Source organism: Mixophyes fleayi, chromosome 1 (genome assembly GCF_038048845.1).
Source record: "Mixophyes fleayi isolate aMixFle1 chromosome 1, aMixFle1.hap1, whole genome shotgun sequence".
Taxonomy (NCBI): Eukaryota; Metazoa; Chordata; class Amphibia; order Anura; family Limnodynastidae; genus Mixophyes; species Mixophyes fleayi.
The window spans coordinates 390,527,460-390,547,405 of record NC_134402.1 but is presented as its reverse complement, the minus strand read 5'-3'; the positions used below and the strand labels follow the sequence as shown (position 1 = coordinate 390,547,405).

The 19,946-nt window shown below is 43.1% G+C and overlaps 1 protein-coding gene across 3 annotated transcripts in view; it reads right to left on the bottom strand.

Annotated features, from left to right (window-relative positions):
• The window catches only part of RASA1 (RAS p21 protein activator 1), an 87,716-nt gene that overhangs the window by 18,497 nt on the left and 49,273 nt on the right, over positions 1 to 19,946 (bottom strand). For all 3 annotated transcript variants that reach the window (XM_075180571.1, XM_075180581.1, XM_075180587.1), the window contains exons 13-16: positions 16,815 to 16,892; positions 15,164 to 15,321; positions 6,972 to 7,048; positions 6,669 to 6,841 (exon numbers count right to left, since the gene is read on the bottom strand). In XM_075180571.1, coding sequence (XP_075036672.1) covers positions 6,669 to 6,841; positions 6,972 to 7,048; positions 15,164 to 15,321; positions 16,815 to 16,892 — 486 coding nt within the window. The remainder of the gene's footprint in view (positions 1 to 6,668; positions 6,842 to 6,971; positions 7,049 to 15,163; positions 15,322 to 16,814; positions 16,893 to 19,946) is intronic.

Here is a 19,946-nt window from a genome sequence, read left to right as displayed (position 1 = left end):
CCATGTACTTTTCATGCTCTGCACTTTTTACCAGTACAAATTTTTGAACTGGAATTGTGCGTCAGCGTATAACAATCAAGTCATATCTCATTCTAAAATTCTAAACATGTCATTCATTTTAGAATTCAATGGTGTGAATGTGACCATGAGAAAACATACATCCTATTTTTAATGTACTTTGCAGGCATCAGTGGCTTAAAAGCGCATTAATAGCAGATAGATGTTAATCCTTTCAACAAAACTTTATTGGCCTCACAGAGTATACTAGGTGCAATTTCCAACTTTTGCTCAAGGGGAATATAGACCTGAGGATAGCAGTCACAACATTGGGATCATTGGTTCCAAAGTTAAAACCCAACTGATCAAACAACCAGCAGTGCAAAATGAGGGTAAGAGAAAAATGAAAGTACAAAACACACCATCTACTTGTTTTCCTTTGACAATGTGTACATCTGCTGTTTATGTAAACATTTGTGTATGATATAGGGAATCATCACTAATTGTGAAGTATATTGTGAACACTTTCTCTATTGTAATACTCAATGCAATGTAAATTGCTTCTGAACAAGACCTTTAGTAGCAAGACAATGAGATTAAACATTTGTTCCCCTACACACAACCATAAAGTTTCAACCATCTTATATGACGGTTATCATAATGTATGCTTAGTTCTCAGCCTGCAGAAACCGCATTACCATAATGACATGCCAAAGAACAGTCTATTGAGAAAGATCAAAGTCAGAGCTACCCCTCATTCTCGGGTCACATAGTATCCCCCCTCACTTACATTAAAGGGACTCCCTCTACCTTTCAAAAAAAAAATAAAAAAAAATACAATCTCCATCAGGACATCCCAAAGCTGTTCCTAAGAAGGGTGTGCTCAGAAGTTGCAGCACAGCACCTTATGTCCAAAACTGGCAAATCTTTGGATACAAAAGAATTGAATCTGTATATTATTATGAAGGTGCCCACTGAAGACCAGGTAGTCACCCGACAGATGCTCAACAGAGGCCGCTTGCTGCCTAAGAGGCTCCCACCAATCTATTGGAATGTGCCCTCACATTTTAAGGAACAGGTTGACCTGCCCCAAAGTAAGCCTGGTGAATTACCAAAGTAATATACCAGACTAAAGACTGTTTAGATGCTTGTCAATCTCTCTTGTGGACATCGTAAAGGACCAAAGGGTCATCAGTCCTGTGCAATTCCCAGGACCTATGGACAATGTCAATGTCCTAACCACATCCAGAGAGGGATGGGAGCACTCTTCCTCTGGAGATTTATTCCGGTCTAAAGCCAGTATCACAATGTTCTGGTTAAAATGGAACTTTGAGAAAAACAAAGACAACTGCAGGTCCCAGACCTGAACCTTCAAAGAGCTGAGTTTTAAACCCCCTTCAAGACCCTCCTGCAGGAAACAAAGTAACCGGTACAACTGGAAAGATAACGTAGGAAACCACTTCACTTCACACAACCAGCAGATGTAAAGCTTCCAAACCCTCTGATAGTTCTTGCCTGAAACAGGATTCAGACTATTGAGAATGGTCTGAACCACAAGTTCATCAAAACATTTAGCTCTACAAATCATGGCTTTAACAGCCACACACCAGAACTGGTCTTAGAGGCAGGCGCCAAACTGGGCCCTCAGCCATTCTAATTGTGGCAGTGTACCAAGATTTTCTTTCCAGCCCAGTTCTACTGAAATGACCCAAATACTCTTACTTATCACTTTTTTAAGCGCTCATGGAAGCATTATGACAGGAAGGGGGGAATAAGTAAATCAAATGGAAATTTCAAGGCAACAATGTGACATCTACAATAAAAGCCTGCGGATGCCTTGTCCCAGACATGCAATCATGCATTCAACATGCCATCACGCAAAATCTGGTTGCCCCCACCTGTTCACAATCCCCTGTAAAACGTCAGGATGAAGGGACCTTTCCTGGGGTGATGGGGCTGTCTGCTGAGAAAATCTGCTTATTATTACTATTCTTTATTTATAGGGCGTCACAAGGTTTCTGCAGCACCGCACAGAAAGCAGACAGTGGACCATGCAGGGTAAAACAATACAGAACAAAAAATACCAGGAAATCAAAAGCTCCAAATAAGGCTTACACAGTGAAGATAGAGCAGAAGAATAGGTAGAGACACAGGAGGGAAGAGGGCCCTGTTCGTAAGAGCTTACATCCTAAAGAGAGGACTGGGATGGAAGAACCGCACAAGGTAATGTATTGCGAGCATAAAGTATGATAAATCCTGATTAGCCCGAGAAGAAAAATTCAAACCGGGGGGTGCACCCAGACACTGATATATTTAGTTTATTACAGAGAAAGAAAAGACAGTGTACACTGTCTTTTCTTTCTCTGTAATATCCTAAAGAGAGGGTAAGCAGACAAGAGGTACAATGGGGAGTCAGAGGGTATCAATCGCAAGAGGATTTGCAATCTGGTTTCAAGTTTTCTACCGCCAGGATGAAACCCTCTACAATACCTGAATGCTTTGCTCTGCCAGTTGCATTATTCTGCTTGTTGCCTCCACTGGCGATTTAGGTAAGCCACCGCTAGGGAGTAAATTTTGATGGTGCTTCCTGCCAAAAGCTGGCACCCTCTCTAACTAGAGCACTAAAGTTCCAGCACACTTATCGTAAGCTTTAACTATTCTGATCTCCAAAGACCCTGGAGTTGGGGCTGAAACATGACGGCCGCCCATCCTTAGAGGGCGCTGACATTCATTGTCAAAATTAACCAGTTCCAGACTACAAACAGAAGACTCCGGTTGAGGTTGTCACTCTCAGACACCAGCAGAGCGATAGGCGCTCCACTGATGGCTGAGGGGCATGAAAGTTTGTTTGAGCAAGTGACTGTTGCAAAGGAACTGTGCAAGTTGCAACTCCTCAAAAAGGTGGAATTCATTACTCCCAGGATCACCTTCTTGCACAGGTGAACAAAGTCCCTGTAGCGAGAGGATTTTGTCCTTGGTCAAGAATACAGTCTGCTGACAGGTGTCGAAAAGAAGTCCCACTGTTTGGACAGTTGGCTTTCTTGCAATTGAAAATGCAACTGTGAAAGTCTAATGTCTGGATCATCTCCCGAAAAACGGGCCTGAAATAAAGCTGTGCAGTATGCCGTGATCAGCAGATCACCCAGGAAAGGGATAGGTCAGTCAACCCTCTGGATCTGAGAAGAGCAGCCATCACTGACATGATCTTTGTGAACAGTCTCGGCAATGTAGCCAAGCCGAAAGGCAGGGCCTCGAACTCTGATCTCCCAGATCAGAACATGCAAAGACATGTAACCGATGCCCATGGACACAATGAACTAGTCCTGTTCCATACAGTTGATGACTGACTGCAAGGACTCCATCTTTAACCTGTCTATCAGCAACATTCAAGGATTTCAGGTTCAGAATAGGTTGAAATGAACAGTCCTGTTTTTGAACCAGGAAGAGGTTTGAGTAAAAACACAATCCTTTCTGCTGTTCCAGGACTGAAATAACCATTCCTGACGAAATAAGGGACTCAATGGCTTCCCTTATGGCAAAACATTTTGCTCCATCACCAGGAAGGAGATTTAGGATGTATCTAACTTGCAATGCCTCTAACCCAGATGTCTATAGTTAAATTAAACCACTGGTCCAAAACAGCAGCAGACAGGCTCCCACCCTAGATGTTCCCAAGTAGGTAGCCTGCCTGTTATGCTGACTGCTTGACAGAGGGCTTGGAAGCTGGACACCTAGCTACCCAAGCCTGTTTATCCGTATGCAGCCATCATCGACCTGAAGCGGACTGACCCATTGCCTTCACAAAGGGACTAAAGGATCAAAACCTAGGTCTCTTTGGTCTAAGGGTAATAACATGAAAAAAGGACCTTTTCCCCCCTGTGGCCTAGGAAATGATGTCTACTTCAGGACTAACAGGACCATCCCAGGGCCCTGGGCTTTGTGTCCTCCTCCAAGGCCACATTGTGCCAAGACTGAAATTCTAGCCTCAACGATCCCAGCACCAATGGCGATTTCCCTCCAACAATTCTGAGGCCTTGTGGATATGCTCCACCAAGTAGCAAATCCAATTTCAGTCTGTCAGATTTGAGATCCTTTGGCAAATGCTCTGACCACCTCTGCTCAGCCTTATTGACAGAAGCGAAGCTGGATCTCAAGGAGGCCCCCTGCTGCATTGTAAGCAGTGTCTTAAGGGTGGCATCAATTCTCCTATCCGTGCTATCCCATAATGTAGTAGGGTTAGGAATCAGAATAAAGGTGGTCTTAGACAGGCACGATATGAGAGCCTAGACTGGAATTCCCATGTCAGTGTATCCCTGCTAGGGAGAAGATAAAAGGTACTGTAATCTGCGCGTGACCTGAAATCTGTGGTCAGCCTGCCCACGCTTTACTAAGCAGGCCCTCCAACTAAGTAGACATGGAAAAGGAGAGGGATTCCTTTTCCTCTTAAGACACAGAGATGTTACGAATCTCCAATTGTTCCCTTTTGTTAATCTGTGGTGTCTGCCTGACGGAACACACTAACCACTTTCTGCTTCCTGTAGGAATCTTCGTCAGGACACAAGGAAAAAACTCAAGATAAGAGCCTTAAGCCCTTTCACCTGCCTCCAGGATCAGACCTTTCCAAAGTCTGGAAAAACCCAGGAAGCGGAGGCTTCAATAGCCTAGATGTGGTGGTGGTGGTTGCTAGAATCCTGTCCAAGGAGGCCCTGTAAAAGGCAGAAACTGAGGTGTTCTGGAAGAGAGGCTCTGGGGAGGGTATTTCACTTCTCAAGGTTGCTCCATCCGGTGGGCAGTCCTGGCCATATGGAGGCATGGGGATCATGATCACTGGGCAACCCCAGAGGCAATCCCACCCTGGAAGAGGGCTGTCTGCAGAAGGAGTTGTCGATCGTGACACCAATGCAGTTTGCTGCAGGCACCCCTAGCTTCAGCTGAGGGATCCTGACTCCCAAGCAAAATGAAGACTTAAATAAAAGATAAAAATTTCAGTGGTTGCCAGGCAGCCATAGAAAAAGAGCTCAGCTCTAACAGGCACTATAAAAAGACAGACAGTCATTGGAGGAAAGAGATGGAGGAGCTACATTCACCAAACACTATACTCAGTGTTCCAGTATCCCCCATAGATGAATGAGAAAATGGTCTCTCAAACTCCTCAGAGCAAGATATGAGGTGAGTTGCAGTGCATAAACAGTTCATACCAAAGAAGGCATGTGCGTGAGTTCAGTGGTGCAAAGAGCACAGGGAATGTGAAATGATTGAATCATCTTTCACCGGGTTCTTCACAAACAGACATGGTACAAATATGCCATACATGGTTGCCCAATGCCCAATCATTGGGCAACAATATATTGATATAGAACACACAATGGACATTGAAATCAGAATGCCCCATCCACAATGCCATTTTCCAGTTATTAAAGTTAAGGAAGGAACACAAGCTTCAGCAACAAACAGCACATATATACACCTATCAGCTACAACATTAAAACCACTTGTCTAATATTGTGTAGGTCCCCCTAGTGCTGCCCAAAACAACTCTGACCCGTCAAGGCATGGAACACAAGACCTCTGAAAGTGTCCTGTGGTATTGGCACCAAAACATTTGTGGCAGATCCTTTAAGTCTGTAAGTGGCGAAGGTTTAGTCTCCATGGCTCTGACTTATTTTTCCAGCACATCCCACAAATGCTGGATCAAAAAGAGATCTGGGGAATTTGGAGGCCAAGTCAAAGCCTTGAATTCTGTCATGTTCCTCACACCATTCCTGCACAATTTTTGCAGTGTGGAAGGGCGCATAATCCTGCTGAAAGAGGCCACTGCCATCATAAGTGAATACTGTTGCAATGAAGGGGTTTACTTGCTCTGCAAGATTTTACAGCAGACAATTGGCCAGAGCACCACAGTGTCTGTCGGCTTGTCTTCTTCCCATAGTGCATACTGGTGTTATCTAGCCCTCAGGCAAATAACGCACATGCACCCAGCCGTCCACAAGATGTTAAAAAAAAAAATGTGATTCATCAGACCAGGCCACCTTTTTCCATTGCTCCATGATCCAATTCTGGTGTTCACTTGCCCATTGTAGGCAATTTTGGCGGTGGACAGGGATCAGCATGGGCATTCTGACTTGTCTGCGGCTACACAGTAAGCTACGATGCACTGTGTGCTCAGACACCTTTCGATCATAGCCAGCATCATCTTTTTCAGCAATTTGTGCTACAGTAGCTCCTCTGTGGGATTGGACCAGACTGGCCAGCCCTCGCTTTCCATGCGCATCAATGAGTCCTGTCGCCAGTTCACGGTTGTCCTTCCTTGGACCACTTTTGGTAGGTATTAATCACTGCATACAGGAACACCCCATAAGACCTGCTGTTTTGGAGATGCTCAGACCCAGTCGTCCAGCCATCACAATTTGGTCCTTGTCAAAGTGGCTCAGATTATTACGCTTGCCCATTTTTCCTGCTTCCAACACACCATCAACTTCAAGAATTGACTGTTCACTTGCTGCCTAATATATACCACCCCTTGGAGGTGCCATTGTAAAGAAATAATCAATGTTATTAACTTCTCCTGTCAGTGGTTTTAATGTTGTGGTTTATCAGTCTATCACTGTAAATTCATAAGTGCAGTAGCTGTACATATAAATAAAACTAAAGCAGACTTATGCTTGTAATACCTCTTTAAACTCGTTGTACTCTTCCTCTGGCATGATTTTCTCCATTGAGTACCGTGCCCGGACACGCAAGGACCCTGGCTCTATACCTTTCAGTGGTATGTGAGAACTTAGTTGAAACCATTCATCTATTGCATGTCCTCTTTGCAGTCGATTTAACTGGCAGCGCATAAATACTGGTATAGGAGAGGAAGACAATCAGCTGTATGAAAAATATGCTGGCAATAAAAAAAAAAAAACTTCTACATTTAGATGTAACTGGTAAAGCTAGAATATAGGGAAAAAAACGCAGAACTATATACTTACAGATGTCAGGATCTTTACTTTTTTTTGTTTTGTTACTTAGGCTTATTTCAAATCTGTTTATGTCAGGTGATAAATCACTAAAAAAAAAAAATAAGAATAAATATATTAGAAACCAATTTTCGCCATTCAAAGCATTAACATCAATACATACAGTATATTCCTTTCTAATGTGAATTTACTTGCTTAAAACAGGTGAAAGAGAAAATAATTCAACGTAAATTCTAAAAATTCTAATTGCGGGACAGACACTGGAACCTTGGGGTTTAGCGCTTAGTCAGGACTGCAGGCACTTCAAATTTCAACACAAAATCTATAACTCCTCAATCTCTATATCCCTTCACCTGCCAGAAGCCTGTTATTTTTCTAACCAAGCCCCAAAGGACAGCGTAGAAGGAAACAAAATAAGAGAAAATACTGTCTTCCAACAAAATTTAATAGTTTAGAACATAAATGGGGATCTAGAGTGTAGAAAGAGTGGGCACCCAGTGTCCCTCAATGGTAAAACACTTATCAGGAGTATAAATATCTAGCTTTCTCTTTAATCTAATTGGTCACGCTCAATAGATGCAGTGTGTACCACACTCACTCCAAAACATGCATCTTTTGACAAAAAAAACCACAAACAAAAACTCCAATCTGTAAGAAACAAAAAAAACTTTGTAAAAGTATGGGCTGAGAATTAGATGGCTGACAGACACAGTTACTCAGTCAAGGTCCTGTGTAAGGCCGCCCAGGAAGCACCCACTGATCTGGTAGAATCTCCCATACATTTTCAAGAGCAGGTTTTTCCGCCCAAATGTAAGCACATGGAATTACTGATGTAATGCATCTATCAATAGTCTGTTTAGATGCAGGAAAACACTTCTTGTGGGCATCGTAAAGGAACAAAAAAAATCAACCATCTAAGAACAAGAGTCCTATTAATATATATTCTCAGAGCCCTGACAAAATTCAACACACTAAAAAGACTGAAGAACCATCACGTAGACATCTGGCTGCCCCACCATTTACACAATCAGTTGAAAAACTTCAGAATGAAAGGAACATTCACAGGGGTGTAGGGCCACCCCTGGATTAAACACTGCCAAGGTACCTGGAACATACCATTCCACCAAGCAATGTTTTCTGCTTGTTTTGATCATTGCAAGGGAGTTCTTGGGGTCTTCCGCATGGTTGGGGTATGCCACCTTCAATGCAATGTGTGAATTTATGACCTTTCCTCACAAGAGTGTCTTTTGATCAGATTAGTTTCAGCAAATTTTTCAGGAGACTCCAGAGACCAAGGTCACAAAAAACTACAGTGAAGAGCAACAGCCCTCCAGCCCCAAATGTTGCTGTCCATTGTCACATTTGCCCAATCACAAAATGGTGAAGGGGCAACCCCTGTTGAGGTTGTCGACCTTCAGGCATAAGAGGAGTGGCTGACACACACCCTTGGAGACAGTCTGATGAAAAGTCAAATTATGTGACTTATTGAGAGGAACAGTGCACATTGTATCACCTCTAAAGACCATCTTCCCTAAGAAGCTCATGCAATAAAGAACAGATTGCAGCCTGCTTGCTAATAAAAATCCTGTCTTTAACAGACTGTCCAGGTAAAGAGGAAGAGTCACCCCCACCCCTTAACCCCAACTAGAGCAGCCATCACAGCGTTGCTCTTTGAACACCCTTGTGTTGTCTCTTGGCCCGAAAGGTAGAGCTTGAAATTGAAAAGGACAGGTTTGAATAGCAAATTTAAGAAGGCATCCTTTCCAGATTGAAAAAACAAGCATGCACCCTTGATGTCCAAACATAAATACCTAATTTTCCATGTTCTTTATGACAGAACTCAAGAACTCCACCTTGAACCTGTCATCCCAAAGCTGGGTTTTTAGGATCTTTCGGCTCAAAATGGGATGCAAAGATCAGTCTGTTTTTTTGGACCAAGAAGAGATTGGAGTAGAAACTCAATCCCTTCTGCTCTTCCAGGACTGGAATGACTACCCCTGAATTAAAAATTGAATGGCTCCCCGCAGGAAAAAATGTCTTGTTTGGTCTCTGGGATGCCTGATGTGGAAACCCATCTGGGTGGGGTCTTGAGGAGATCTACGATAAATCCTCAATCTATGAGTCCTCTCACCCAAGCATCTGCGGTGGAACCAAACCTGAAAGAGTAGACGGGCTCCCAGCACATAGGTTCCTGGGTAAGCAGATTGCCAGTCATGCCGAATATTTGCCTGTTGACTTGGAAGCTGGACGCTTAGCCAACTAAACCTGCTTCCCTCTCTGTTGTCCTCTGGAATATTTTGAGTCCATGTTTTCCCAGCAGAATAAAAAATTTGAACTTGGAACCCTTAGGTTTGGGAACATTAGCGGGTAGAAACAAACTCTTTCCTCCATGGCCTGATTAATATTTTATATGGTCCAGAGGTGGATAAGATTATTACCTGAAAAAGGTGGGGACTCTAGCGTCCACTTAAAGACTCCAAGACCGCTTTGCAAAGATCAATAAAGCCAAGATTTCTGCCCTAATGTGCCCGGCATCCAGAACCACATTCCCCAAATATTCTGAAGGTCTACCAGACTTCAAGCCTTCAGCAAGCAGTACTGACCACTTCTCCAATGCCTTGTTGACCCAAGTTGAGCCTTAGAGAGGACCAATGGCGACATATATGGACCGAAAGATGGCATCAATTTTCCTATCCATGCCATCCCAAAAAGCCGCTGCTTTGGGAATGGGAATAGTGGGTATACTGGATAAATGCGCAATGAGCATAACCTTGGGTTTGGATTTCTATTTATCTATACCTTTAATTTCAGCTCACGTAGTTAATCTTCCGACTAAGGGGTAAAAAGGAAGGAAATCAAATGTTTCATCTTCCTTTTAAATAGGGTAATGTCAGGAACCTCAGATTCTGCACGGCCATGAATGTTTAGTATTGGTGCAAAGCCCATACTAAATCATCTTCACCTGGCCTCTTAGAGGATTCATAGTTTAAGAATCGCTAATGTTTTGAGGAGCATTCCTCTGTCAACTCACCTTCATTTTAAGAGTAGCGCTCCAAATCTGATTCACCCCCAGGAGGGAACTTATTGCTTCCAAAATCTAGCTGAAACTAAAGACTCCAGAAAAAACCTTCACAAGCCCCTGCTCTGACATTGCCAGAGGCCCAGACCAGTTTGTCAGATGGAGCCTCTAGAGAGCCCAGAGACACTAATCATAACACTCTCAGATAAATAGGATAATTCCTTGAGAATTCCCAACGAGGAAAGAGAAGGGAAACTACCCTTGCTTAACTCTTTGCTATGTGCAGCTAGCTGTGAAAGGTCAGAAGTAGAAGGTCGGCTCTGTCAGATGGGTAGAACCACCCACCAGCGTGCTGACCCCAGACAGCTAACTTGCACATAAGGTGTCTGTGCTGTAGTGTCCCATAGGCAATTTGGTGTGACATTTGGAACAAGTAAATAACTTTTCTGCCAAATGTCTGTCAAAAAACACAGAAAGAGCAGACACCTGTACTTTTAGAGATCATAAGCGAAGACCTCCATCAAGGCCATCCTGGAGAAACGCAAGAAACCTAGCAAGATGGAACGAATCTGAATTGCAGGCCTTGTTCTTACACCATTTAATGTATGTAAGCCAGATACGGTGATATATCTGAGCCAAAACTGGCTTCCTAGCCTTAATAAGGGTATCTACTACCCGTGAGGAGAACCCTCTAGATTTCCAAAGGCTGGCTTCAAAAGCCATGCCGTTAAACTCAGCCGGGTCAAATCCTGATGCATGATTGGTCCTTGAAGTAGCAGGCCCTCGCGAAGAGGTATTCGAAGACCTGGATCTTTCGCCATTAGAAGAATCTCCGGATACCAGACACTCCGTGGCCAAGCTGAAGCCACCAAAATGACTGGCAGGCCTCTCTGCTTGACTCTCCTAAGGACCCGGGGAATCATGGAAATGGGAGGAAACAGGTAACCTGACCTGAAGTTCCATGGCATTGTCAACACGTCTACCGCTACTGCTAAGGGATCTCTTTGCCCTTGAGCAAAACTCTGGGACTTTTCTGTTGTTTCGAGATGCCATCAGATCTTGATCTGAAAAGCCACCGATCGACCAGAATCTGAAAGACCTCCGGATGAAGAGCCCATTCCCACGGCAGAACCTCGTGCCGGCTTAGATAGTCTGCTTGCCAGTTGTGAATGCCTGGAATAAAGACTGCTGATATGGCGGAGACGTTTTTCGGCCCAAGCGACAATCTGATACGTCACCTCCATCACTCCTGGTACCTCCTTGCCTGTTTACATACGACACTGCCGTAACATTGTCGGACTGAAGAACCGGAAATCCTTGCAGGATTAGCTGTGCTACCTGCAATGCTCTAAGCATGGCTTTTAGTTCTAGAACATTTATGGGGAGAGAGGCCTTTTGGACAGACCAGCGCACCTGCAGTCTCAGATGAAGAGCTACCGCTCCCCACCCTAGAAGGCTGGTGTCCGTGGATACTAAGATCCAAGGCCAGGGGGCAAAGGACCTGCCGACTAAGAAATTGCTGCGGACTATCAGCCATCTGAGAGACTGTTTCGCTTCCGGCGACAAGAGAATCAGCTGACGCTTTAACTTCTGTCCATTTCTTCAGAAGGTCCCATTGTAAACACCGAGAGTGAGTTCGCCCAAAAGGGAGAGTCTCGAACGCTGACACCATTTTCCCTAGTAGACGCATGCACAGAAAGACCAACGGCCTCCCACAAGACAGAACTCTATTTGTCAAACCTTGCAGGGACTTTATCTTGTCCTCTGGAAGAAATACCTTCTGACAGCTGGTGTCCATTATTAGTACCAGAAAAGGCATCCTTTGACAAGGAGTTAACTGTGACTTCGGACAATTCAAGAGCCAGCCATATGTTTCCAGAATACAAATGGTAAATTGAAGATGCTGTTCTACCAATTGAGCTGAAGCAGCTTTGATTAGTAAGTTGTCCAAATAGGGCACTAACTGCACCACTCTGGAATGAAGATAAGCCGCCATAACCGCCATGATCTTTGTAAACATCCTCAACGCTGTTACAAGTCCGAATGAAAGAGCCCTGGAACTGGTAGTGGGCAGACTCCACCGTGAATCTGAGAAGAGCCCGATGTGCTTTCCAGATTAGAACATGGAGGTAGGCGTCCTTGATATCTATAGACGCCATGAACTGATCTGCCTCCAGTCCGTTGATGACCGATCTCAGGGATTTCATTCTGAAAGAAACTACCCGCAGGTGAAGATTCAACTGCTTGAGGTTCAATACTGGCCTGAAAGAACCATCTGGCTTTTGGACCAAATAGAGGTTAGAGTAGAACCCCGGAGTCTTCTGGGACTTTCATGATGACTTCCTGCGAAAGAAGAGAAGCGACGCAATGGAGCATTGCTTGCCTTTTCTGTGGATGGCGGGGCAAGCTGGTTACAAAAACCTTCGAGGGGCTGGACCCGCCAAGTCCATCATGTAACCTTTTGCCATGATCCCCCTGCTAACAGTGGAGGGTGGGCGTCATGCTGCAGATTTATCCGGAAGCTTGAAAGAGGGACGGCTTGAGGAGGTGAAGGAGGAGGACCTACCTCGGACAGAATGTCTCCTGGCTCCAGACGACCTGGATATAAAATGTCTAAACCCTGCCATATATATAAGCCCACACCAATATTCCAATACATCCTATCTATAATATAGGGAGTATATAGAAAAGAATATATGGTACTTAGTCTTCCTTTTGGACTAAGTAACCATAGAGTGAGAAGCCTGTCAGCAGCTCTGTCCTGCACAGTGATGAAGCCAGTGACCCGGATGCTTGTTTTCCCGGGCAGATTTGGCGCCCTTTGACTGATCCAGTGTTCCTGAGACGGGAAGTACTGTATTCCTAACTCTCCCCTTTTTATATGGCTCCTTGTATTCTGATTATAGAAGCAGAGATCGCCTGGTTTGTATGCGGCATCTTTACTAAGCAGAGTTGCCGTCTCGCTCTCTCCTTGCACTCCTTATCGGCCAGGCAAGCAGCGCCAAATTCTCCCCCTCCTTTCTCTGAGGGGGAACTTGGTTTCTCCCATAATGACAGCCGCTCTCTCCGCTTCTGGCTGTACAGAGTACCGGCGCTCTATGCCCTCCAGGCAGCGCCGGTAATCTGAAATAAACAGTGTGATAGCGGCTTGCTAAGCTGCCTTTCAGACTGCAAGAGAAGCACGGAAAAAAATAATTCTTCCTGTCAACGAGAGCCGTCCGGCTCTCTGCTGACAGGCGCTTCTCCCTAAATGAGTGTTCTCTGTTATGGAACTGAGCACACTCGTCCCTAGTAAAATAAATAAAATAAAGCCACACATATATATAATTCACTGACAGAAAAAAACAAGCCCAACTCCTTTGGGCACCAAACTTAAACTGAGAACTCAGGGAGTTGGCAGGGGGAGGGGTCTGTTGGCCGCTCAAAGTTAACTAGTTATGTGCCAACTCCTAATCCCCTCACTCAACCCCATGGTAGCAGTGTCCCCCAGATGGATGAAACAGACATGGGAATTTAGAATATATTAACTTTAAAGCATTGAAATTATTCAGATTTCAAGGAAATGATGCCCTCCATGTCATTCCAGAAATAGGAATGCCAACATCATATTTAATAGGGTACTTTGCATAGATATTTTGCTAATTTCCCTTCAACATAATTGAACAAGAAAAATGGTATATAAAGAAAACTGGTTATGGTTTGTATATTGATGACAGAATCACTTACACATTCAACTATGGCCCCTAGCTACGTCCTGCTTTATGACTGCCTTCAATTTCTCTGCTTTATACCCAGTCTGCCACAGCTCTTATTCTATGCTTTATGTCCTGCCAAGCAGAGGGCGAAGCTAAATGGGTCACACACACACACCGGCCGGAACAGACAACTCCTGCATCATGTAACCTTCTCAGAACAACACAGGGAAATCATGCAGCACCTAAAGCACATTTAAGATCAGACGAGGAAGATTGCAGTCTGCATGACATTGCCTTCTTCCAAAGGAAAGGGCTGCATGATTTCCGATTAAATCATTGCAGCAATGCAAGACATGTTTAGGCAGTGCCCGTTATGCACCAGTGTGCTGCAATCTGGTAGTCTATATCTGGTGCCACTTACATACCCACTTATTTTAAAGTACAATTGGTACTCTGACCCTCGTCAAATTTGCTTATTATTCAAAAGAGGGGACAAAGTTGTGCAGGAGATTAAGAGGACAGGACTGCAACAATCTGTAGCCAACATTACAAAGTTAACAGCTGAACAGAAGAATACCAATACATATATATTTTATGAGACTTATGCATGACCCATAAAATAATTTATATAAATAAGCACAAAATATCTGTTCTATTCTGCTTTCTGCTATATTATCTCTATAAGTCTCATACTGCTCAACTCCCAGCATTCCAAACACCAAAGAGATGACATGGAACAAATATAGTATATGGAACCGGTGCTAGTCAGTTTTCTGGCCGTGGAAAACACGACAGTACTTACCCCAGCAGGAGGAAACCGAAGAGCTGGTTGCCGACTGACAGCTTCCAAGGATGACTTTTCTCAATTGCGGCCCCTGAAGAAGCCGGCAGCGGTGCGTGACATCACATTGAAGAGACTCAATGTGATCAGAATTGTTCAGGTAATAATTTAAGGAGGCAACACCTCTACAAGGTTCATTACTATACCATGTACCTTGTACAGGCGTTCTTCAGGGGCCGCAATTGAGAAAAGTCATTCTTGGAAGTGGTCAGTCATTTCAGTCATTCGGCGAGCAGCTCTTCGGTTTCCTGCTGCCGGGGTAGGTACTGTTGGGGTTTTCACGCCCGGAAAATGGAACCCAACGCTATGGAACATGCCACCATGAACACTGCAACCCAATTTAACATACTAAAAACAATACCAAATTAATATGATAGCCACTAAATCAAAATGCCTTAAATATCCACTAAACTTCAGAATTATCAAGACATTCAGATAACCAGTCTATTGCCTCCAGCTAATTGCAATACCCTCCATCTCCATAAAGTATTTCTTACTTAACATTTTACAAGGTTGGCTGCCGAGAGCAGTGAGCCTGTTTTTGAAAGATCGACATCATCTATTATGTTTTTGGTTTCATGAAATCAACATACACAACGCTTATGTAACCCTAAATTTATAGTGACCCCACAAGTAGTCATAAACTTACTCAAAGAAAAATTCTTCTGACCAAACAGGATTTTGGCCCTCACGGGCATGCGTCTTTGCTACTTGCACACTATTTAAGTAGATATTACAATAAGGACTAGTGAAGTGTTTGACTGGGAGCTTGTGTGCTTCTTCTACGTGCAAATGGAGACTGCTAACCTAGAATAAAAAAGCAATGAAATGCATGTTAGATTTAATACACAGGTTTTCAAAGCAGGTGTACACCGAAAATATTTTTATGTGAATCTACTACACTCAACATACTACTAGGGGTAAATGTATCAATCTGCGGGTTCTTCAACACCCGCGTGTTCAGCCTCTTTCGCGATTAAATTTCAAGCGGCGCTGCATTGTAAAGGGTTAACTTCCCTTTACAATGCAGCGCCGCTTGAAATTTAATCGCGAAAGAGGCTGAACACGCGGGTGTTGAAGAACCCGCAGATTGATACATTTACCCCCTGGTGTGTATAAATCCCACTGCAAGGAAAGTCTAACTTGAGTAGGAGACATTATCTGTTCATAAAAAAGAAAAGTATAGCGCCGTCTTACTAGAAACATTGTATTTTATGCATGGGTGTTACCAAAGTAATTTTATTAGATCCACTAATTTCATCTTACATTTCTGATGTATTCATACCTCACTGACAACACACTCCTTACCTCTAAAAAGTCTGCTTTCAAGTATGCTTATCACCCTCTTTTCAGCTAAAGAAGGTTTTCTCTTTCTTGAATGGTCATCTCACCTGTACTAATTGCTTCGCCACTCCTTCCCCTGCTACAGCTGAGTCAGTGATTTCTACTGAAGAGCATTACTGTAATAGCCTGTAAGGCTTGTCTGCATCTTCAAGACTGAATTTTAAGCATCTGGAGTTTGAACTTGGCTTCCCACGAGACTCTCCCCCCCCCCCCCCCCCAGCTTGTCTTTTCTTTGCCCCCAACCAATTCCTTTCCTCCTCTTATAATTTCTTCTCAACCACGTCTCAAAGACAATTCTATCGCTACTTCTCACCTCTAGAACTCCTTACCTCTACCCACCAAACTCTCGACCAACCTAAAACCCTTTAAAAAGAGTTTCCTCAATACCCCATCTTCATGCTTGCCCGCTTCCTCCATGCACCAGGTTCACTTGAGTCACACTTGCTTCTGTCTCACTACATTTTCCCTCTAAAATTTAAGTTTTAACAGGCAGGGTCCTCTCTACCCTATGTCATATCTATCTATCTACCTCGTTTGCCCCTGTGATATCCTACGATCTATTCTTTGTACTATGGCTATACTGACTGTTTATGGATACACACTGAATCATTTATTTTTGTGTTATTTTGTCTTACTTATGCTTGGGTTTTGTACCACATATCTGCTATTAAACTTAACTGTATTTATTATACTTATGTTGCATTCATGTATCAGATTCTGTAGCGCCAGACAGTCAGCATACAGAGGCACCATATACATTTTGATATTTTTTCCTTTAGATATAAAAAATGTCAGTTTTAAAAGTTTTTTTCTTCCTAATCAGTTTACACTGGCATCACAATTTTTATAAAGGTCAATCTGCTTAAATGGCATCAATATATGATATATAAAAAAAAACCAAAAAAAACATGCAGGGCAAAAAGAATCTAATTGCAATATTTATTACAAAAACAAACCTGTCGAAGACGTTTATTAGATGTGGCTTGTGTTGTCTTTCGTAGACTGCAAAACGTCTGAAGACTTTTCATCCAGTCCTAGCATATGAAAATACTGATTACATTATAAGGTTGATTGCATCACAGTTTTAAACATAAAAATAAATTTAAGCAATTAACATTATATTCTCATTAAAAAGACATAAATGGCAGCACATATTTAATCTCTTCAGCGCTAAGGACGAGTAGGACTTGTCCTTAGCACACGGGGGCTCAAAGAAGTTAAAATTATACTTACCTGTCCCCATCAGTTAGAAGAAGGGAAGAAGGGAGAGGGGCTCAATGAACTAATTACGATATCATTAGGCTCTACCTCCTAACTCACTGCCTAGACGAAAATTATGAAATGCCAGGTAAAGGGGCGAATGCACTAAGGGGCACATTTATCATTATTCACATAAAGTGAAAAGTAGTTTTCAATCCTTATCGCAATGATAAGGATTGAACTACTTCTCACATTTATGTACAGCCCTGCAGAGAAACAGCAGTTCCGAAAAACTGCTGTTTCAGTGATAAAAAAAAAAAAACATACTTACCCCCCTCTTCGGAAGCGCTGTCTTCGGGTCTTCTCTTCACTCTTCAAGTGCGCATGTCCAGTTCCAAGAACTGGACATGCGCACACAGATCCCCTCTCTGTCTCTGCAACGATAGTTGCAGAGAGAGAGCGCTGAGTGACAGGGAGGGATCATGTGATCCCTCCACACATGCGCTGTACAGCTCTGCTCTCCGGAGCAGAGCTGACAGCATTAGATTTCCTCAATTCGGATGATGTACGCCAGCTTCAGCTGACAACATGACAAGTTCCCGAAAAAAATGTTTTTTCGGGACTTGTTAGATTGCGGCCAGGAGCAGTCACCATTCTGTTGAATGGTGACTGCTCCCAAAAACGAAGAGGAGTGCAAAGCAGCAGATATCCATGATATCTGCTGCGATGCCCCCTTAATAAATTTGCGGAGGACACTGTGGGACCCTAATTACCCGTTAAAAGCACTACCGTGCTTTATTAAATATGCCCCTAAGTGCTGTATCTTCATCCTGGCCCCTAGTAACTCAGGTTCACCCTTGCTTGAAAGAGGGGAGTCCTCTCTTTCATATGAGCTGCCCACTTAATAGTTATTATCTAGTGATTACCAGATAACAGCCCACAAAACAAAAATAATTAGAAGGCCAGTGATGGAGGAAGAGGGCACATCCATTCTGGCTTAAAAAAAAAAAAATCAGGGGCACCTTTATTCGAGTTTCCTTCTTTCATATAACATGGTGCCACAGTAGTTATTGTTTGGTGATCACCAGACATTATTACCCTACAGTACAGAAATTATTGAGAAACCAAGGATGAGGTAGAAGTTTTGTAATGCAGATCTCCCCCATCTGGGCACCTGTAGATTCAGGGGCACACTTGTTTGAAAGTAGAGTAAATATTTGCAGGTAATCACCAGACACCACCCCCCTACACTACAAAAAAAACGTTAAGAAATTCAGAAAAGGTGGGTTATAATGGCCACATATTCACCATACTGTCTTCAATACACTTTAATGAGATAGGTTGTCTAGTTTTCAAAACTGTGGGGCATATTCAATTGTCCGCGGGATTGCCAAAAATCCTGCCGTCTGCGCAGGATTACCGTTATTATGGTAATCCTGCGTGGAAAAACAGTTAATACGGTAATTTACTGGCTGGATTTCAGCTCACAGCTCCCTGAGCTGCGAGCTGAAATCCAGTGAGAGATTACCGTATTAACTATAATAGTTTTTCCGCACTCGAACCAGCGGACAATTGAATACCCCCCTGTACGTCTTATTGGGCTACACGTATTGTTTCTGCACATTTTATGCATTTAATTCACAACAGTGCTTTATCAAATTCAAGTGCAGACTTTATTATTGATAAAGCAAAAACCACAAAAGTATTTATTGGCAGTGTTTAGAAAAAGAACAAAACACATTTGCTTTTAGGTCACTTTCTTGCAATTTCAAAACAAAAACAAAAATAGGAAAAAAAACACCTTTTCTGGCTATTTTAGGTATATTTTATTTGCAGTGACAGGAGGTTTCAGCAAATGAATGAAATTTTCTGGAAATTCAGTCTTCTGAAAATACAAGGTTTAGAATAAATTATTGATTTTGATGATGGATTGTGCCCAACCTAAAAAATGCCAAAATAGGTTCAGTGGCGAAGGGGTTAAATCGCATTCTCTAAAACAGATGTCTTCATAACAAAATAACTACAACAAACTAGAATTGAATTATTGTTAGAGATGTGTATTTGAGGCATAAATGTATCAAGTTAATGAGAATTCAAGAGCCAACCAGACAAATCAGAGTCAGCTGGTTATGTAGAAGTCATTTTAAAAAGTTAGTTACTAGCAGTAATGTTTAGGTGTTGTGGTGAACTGGGTTTTGGAATTTGTTCAGCTGTTGTCTAGGGTATATAATGTGTCCAAACTACAATAATATTTAGAATATGAGACGTCTATTATTCATCTAAATGTCCTACAATGGATTGCCAAAGTGGTGTGTTTCAGCAAAATAAAACCTGTATTTCATTTTCTATTAATCTAACTTCCGCTCCACAGGAGGTTTCTGTTGTTCCTGAGCTCGCGTTAGGACACCTGTATTATGGTTGAACAGGTGTACCTGATCCATATAAAATGTTGAGGTAAAATACATACCGTATTTGCCGGCGTATAAGACGACCCCCAACATTTCCACTCAAAATATAGAGTTTTATATATACTCGCCGTATAAGACTACCCCCTGGAACAGACCAGGGGGAACAGATAATCCAAACAGAGTCCGTTCACAAATCTGGGAAGGGTGGGTAGTGGGTAGTGCACTTCGCTTCCTCCCCAGGTTGGATGGTCTGGATGCCTCAGTCTGACTCTCGAATACCCAGGTCCTGTTCCTCTGTGACCTGTTGTACCGGTCTCAAGAACTCCGCACTGTCGCCTTGAAAACCTCCTGCAGTCCTGCCTGGAGACAAGGCTAGTAGCCGGGAAGGACGTTGGGATGTAAAAGTGCTGCGAGCTTCACGTCCGTGCAGAGATCACTTCACGGCCGGAGATGGTAAGCGGAATCCGCTGGCGTGTTGAC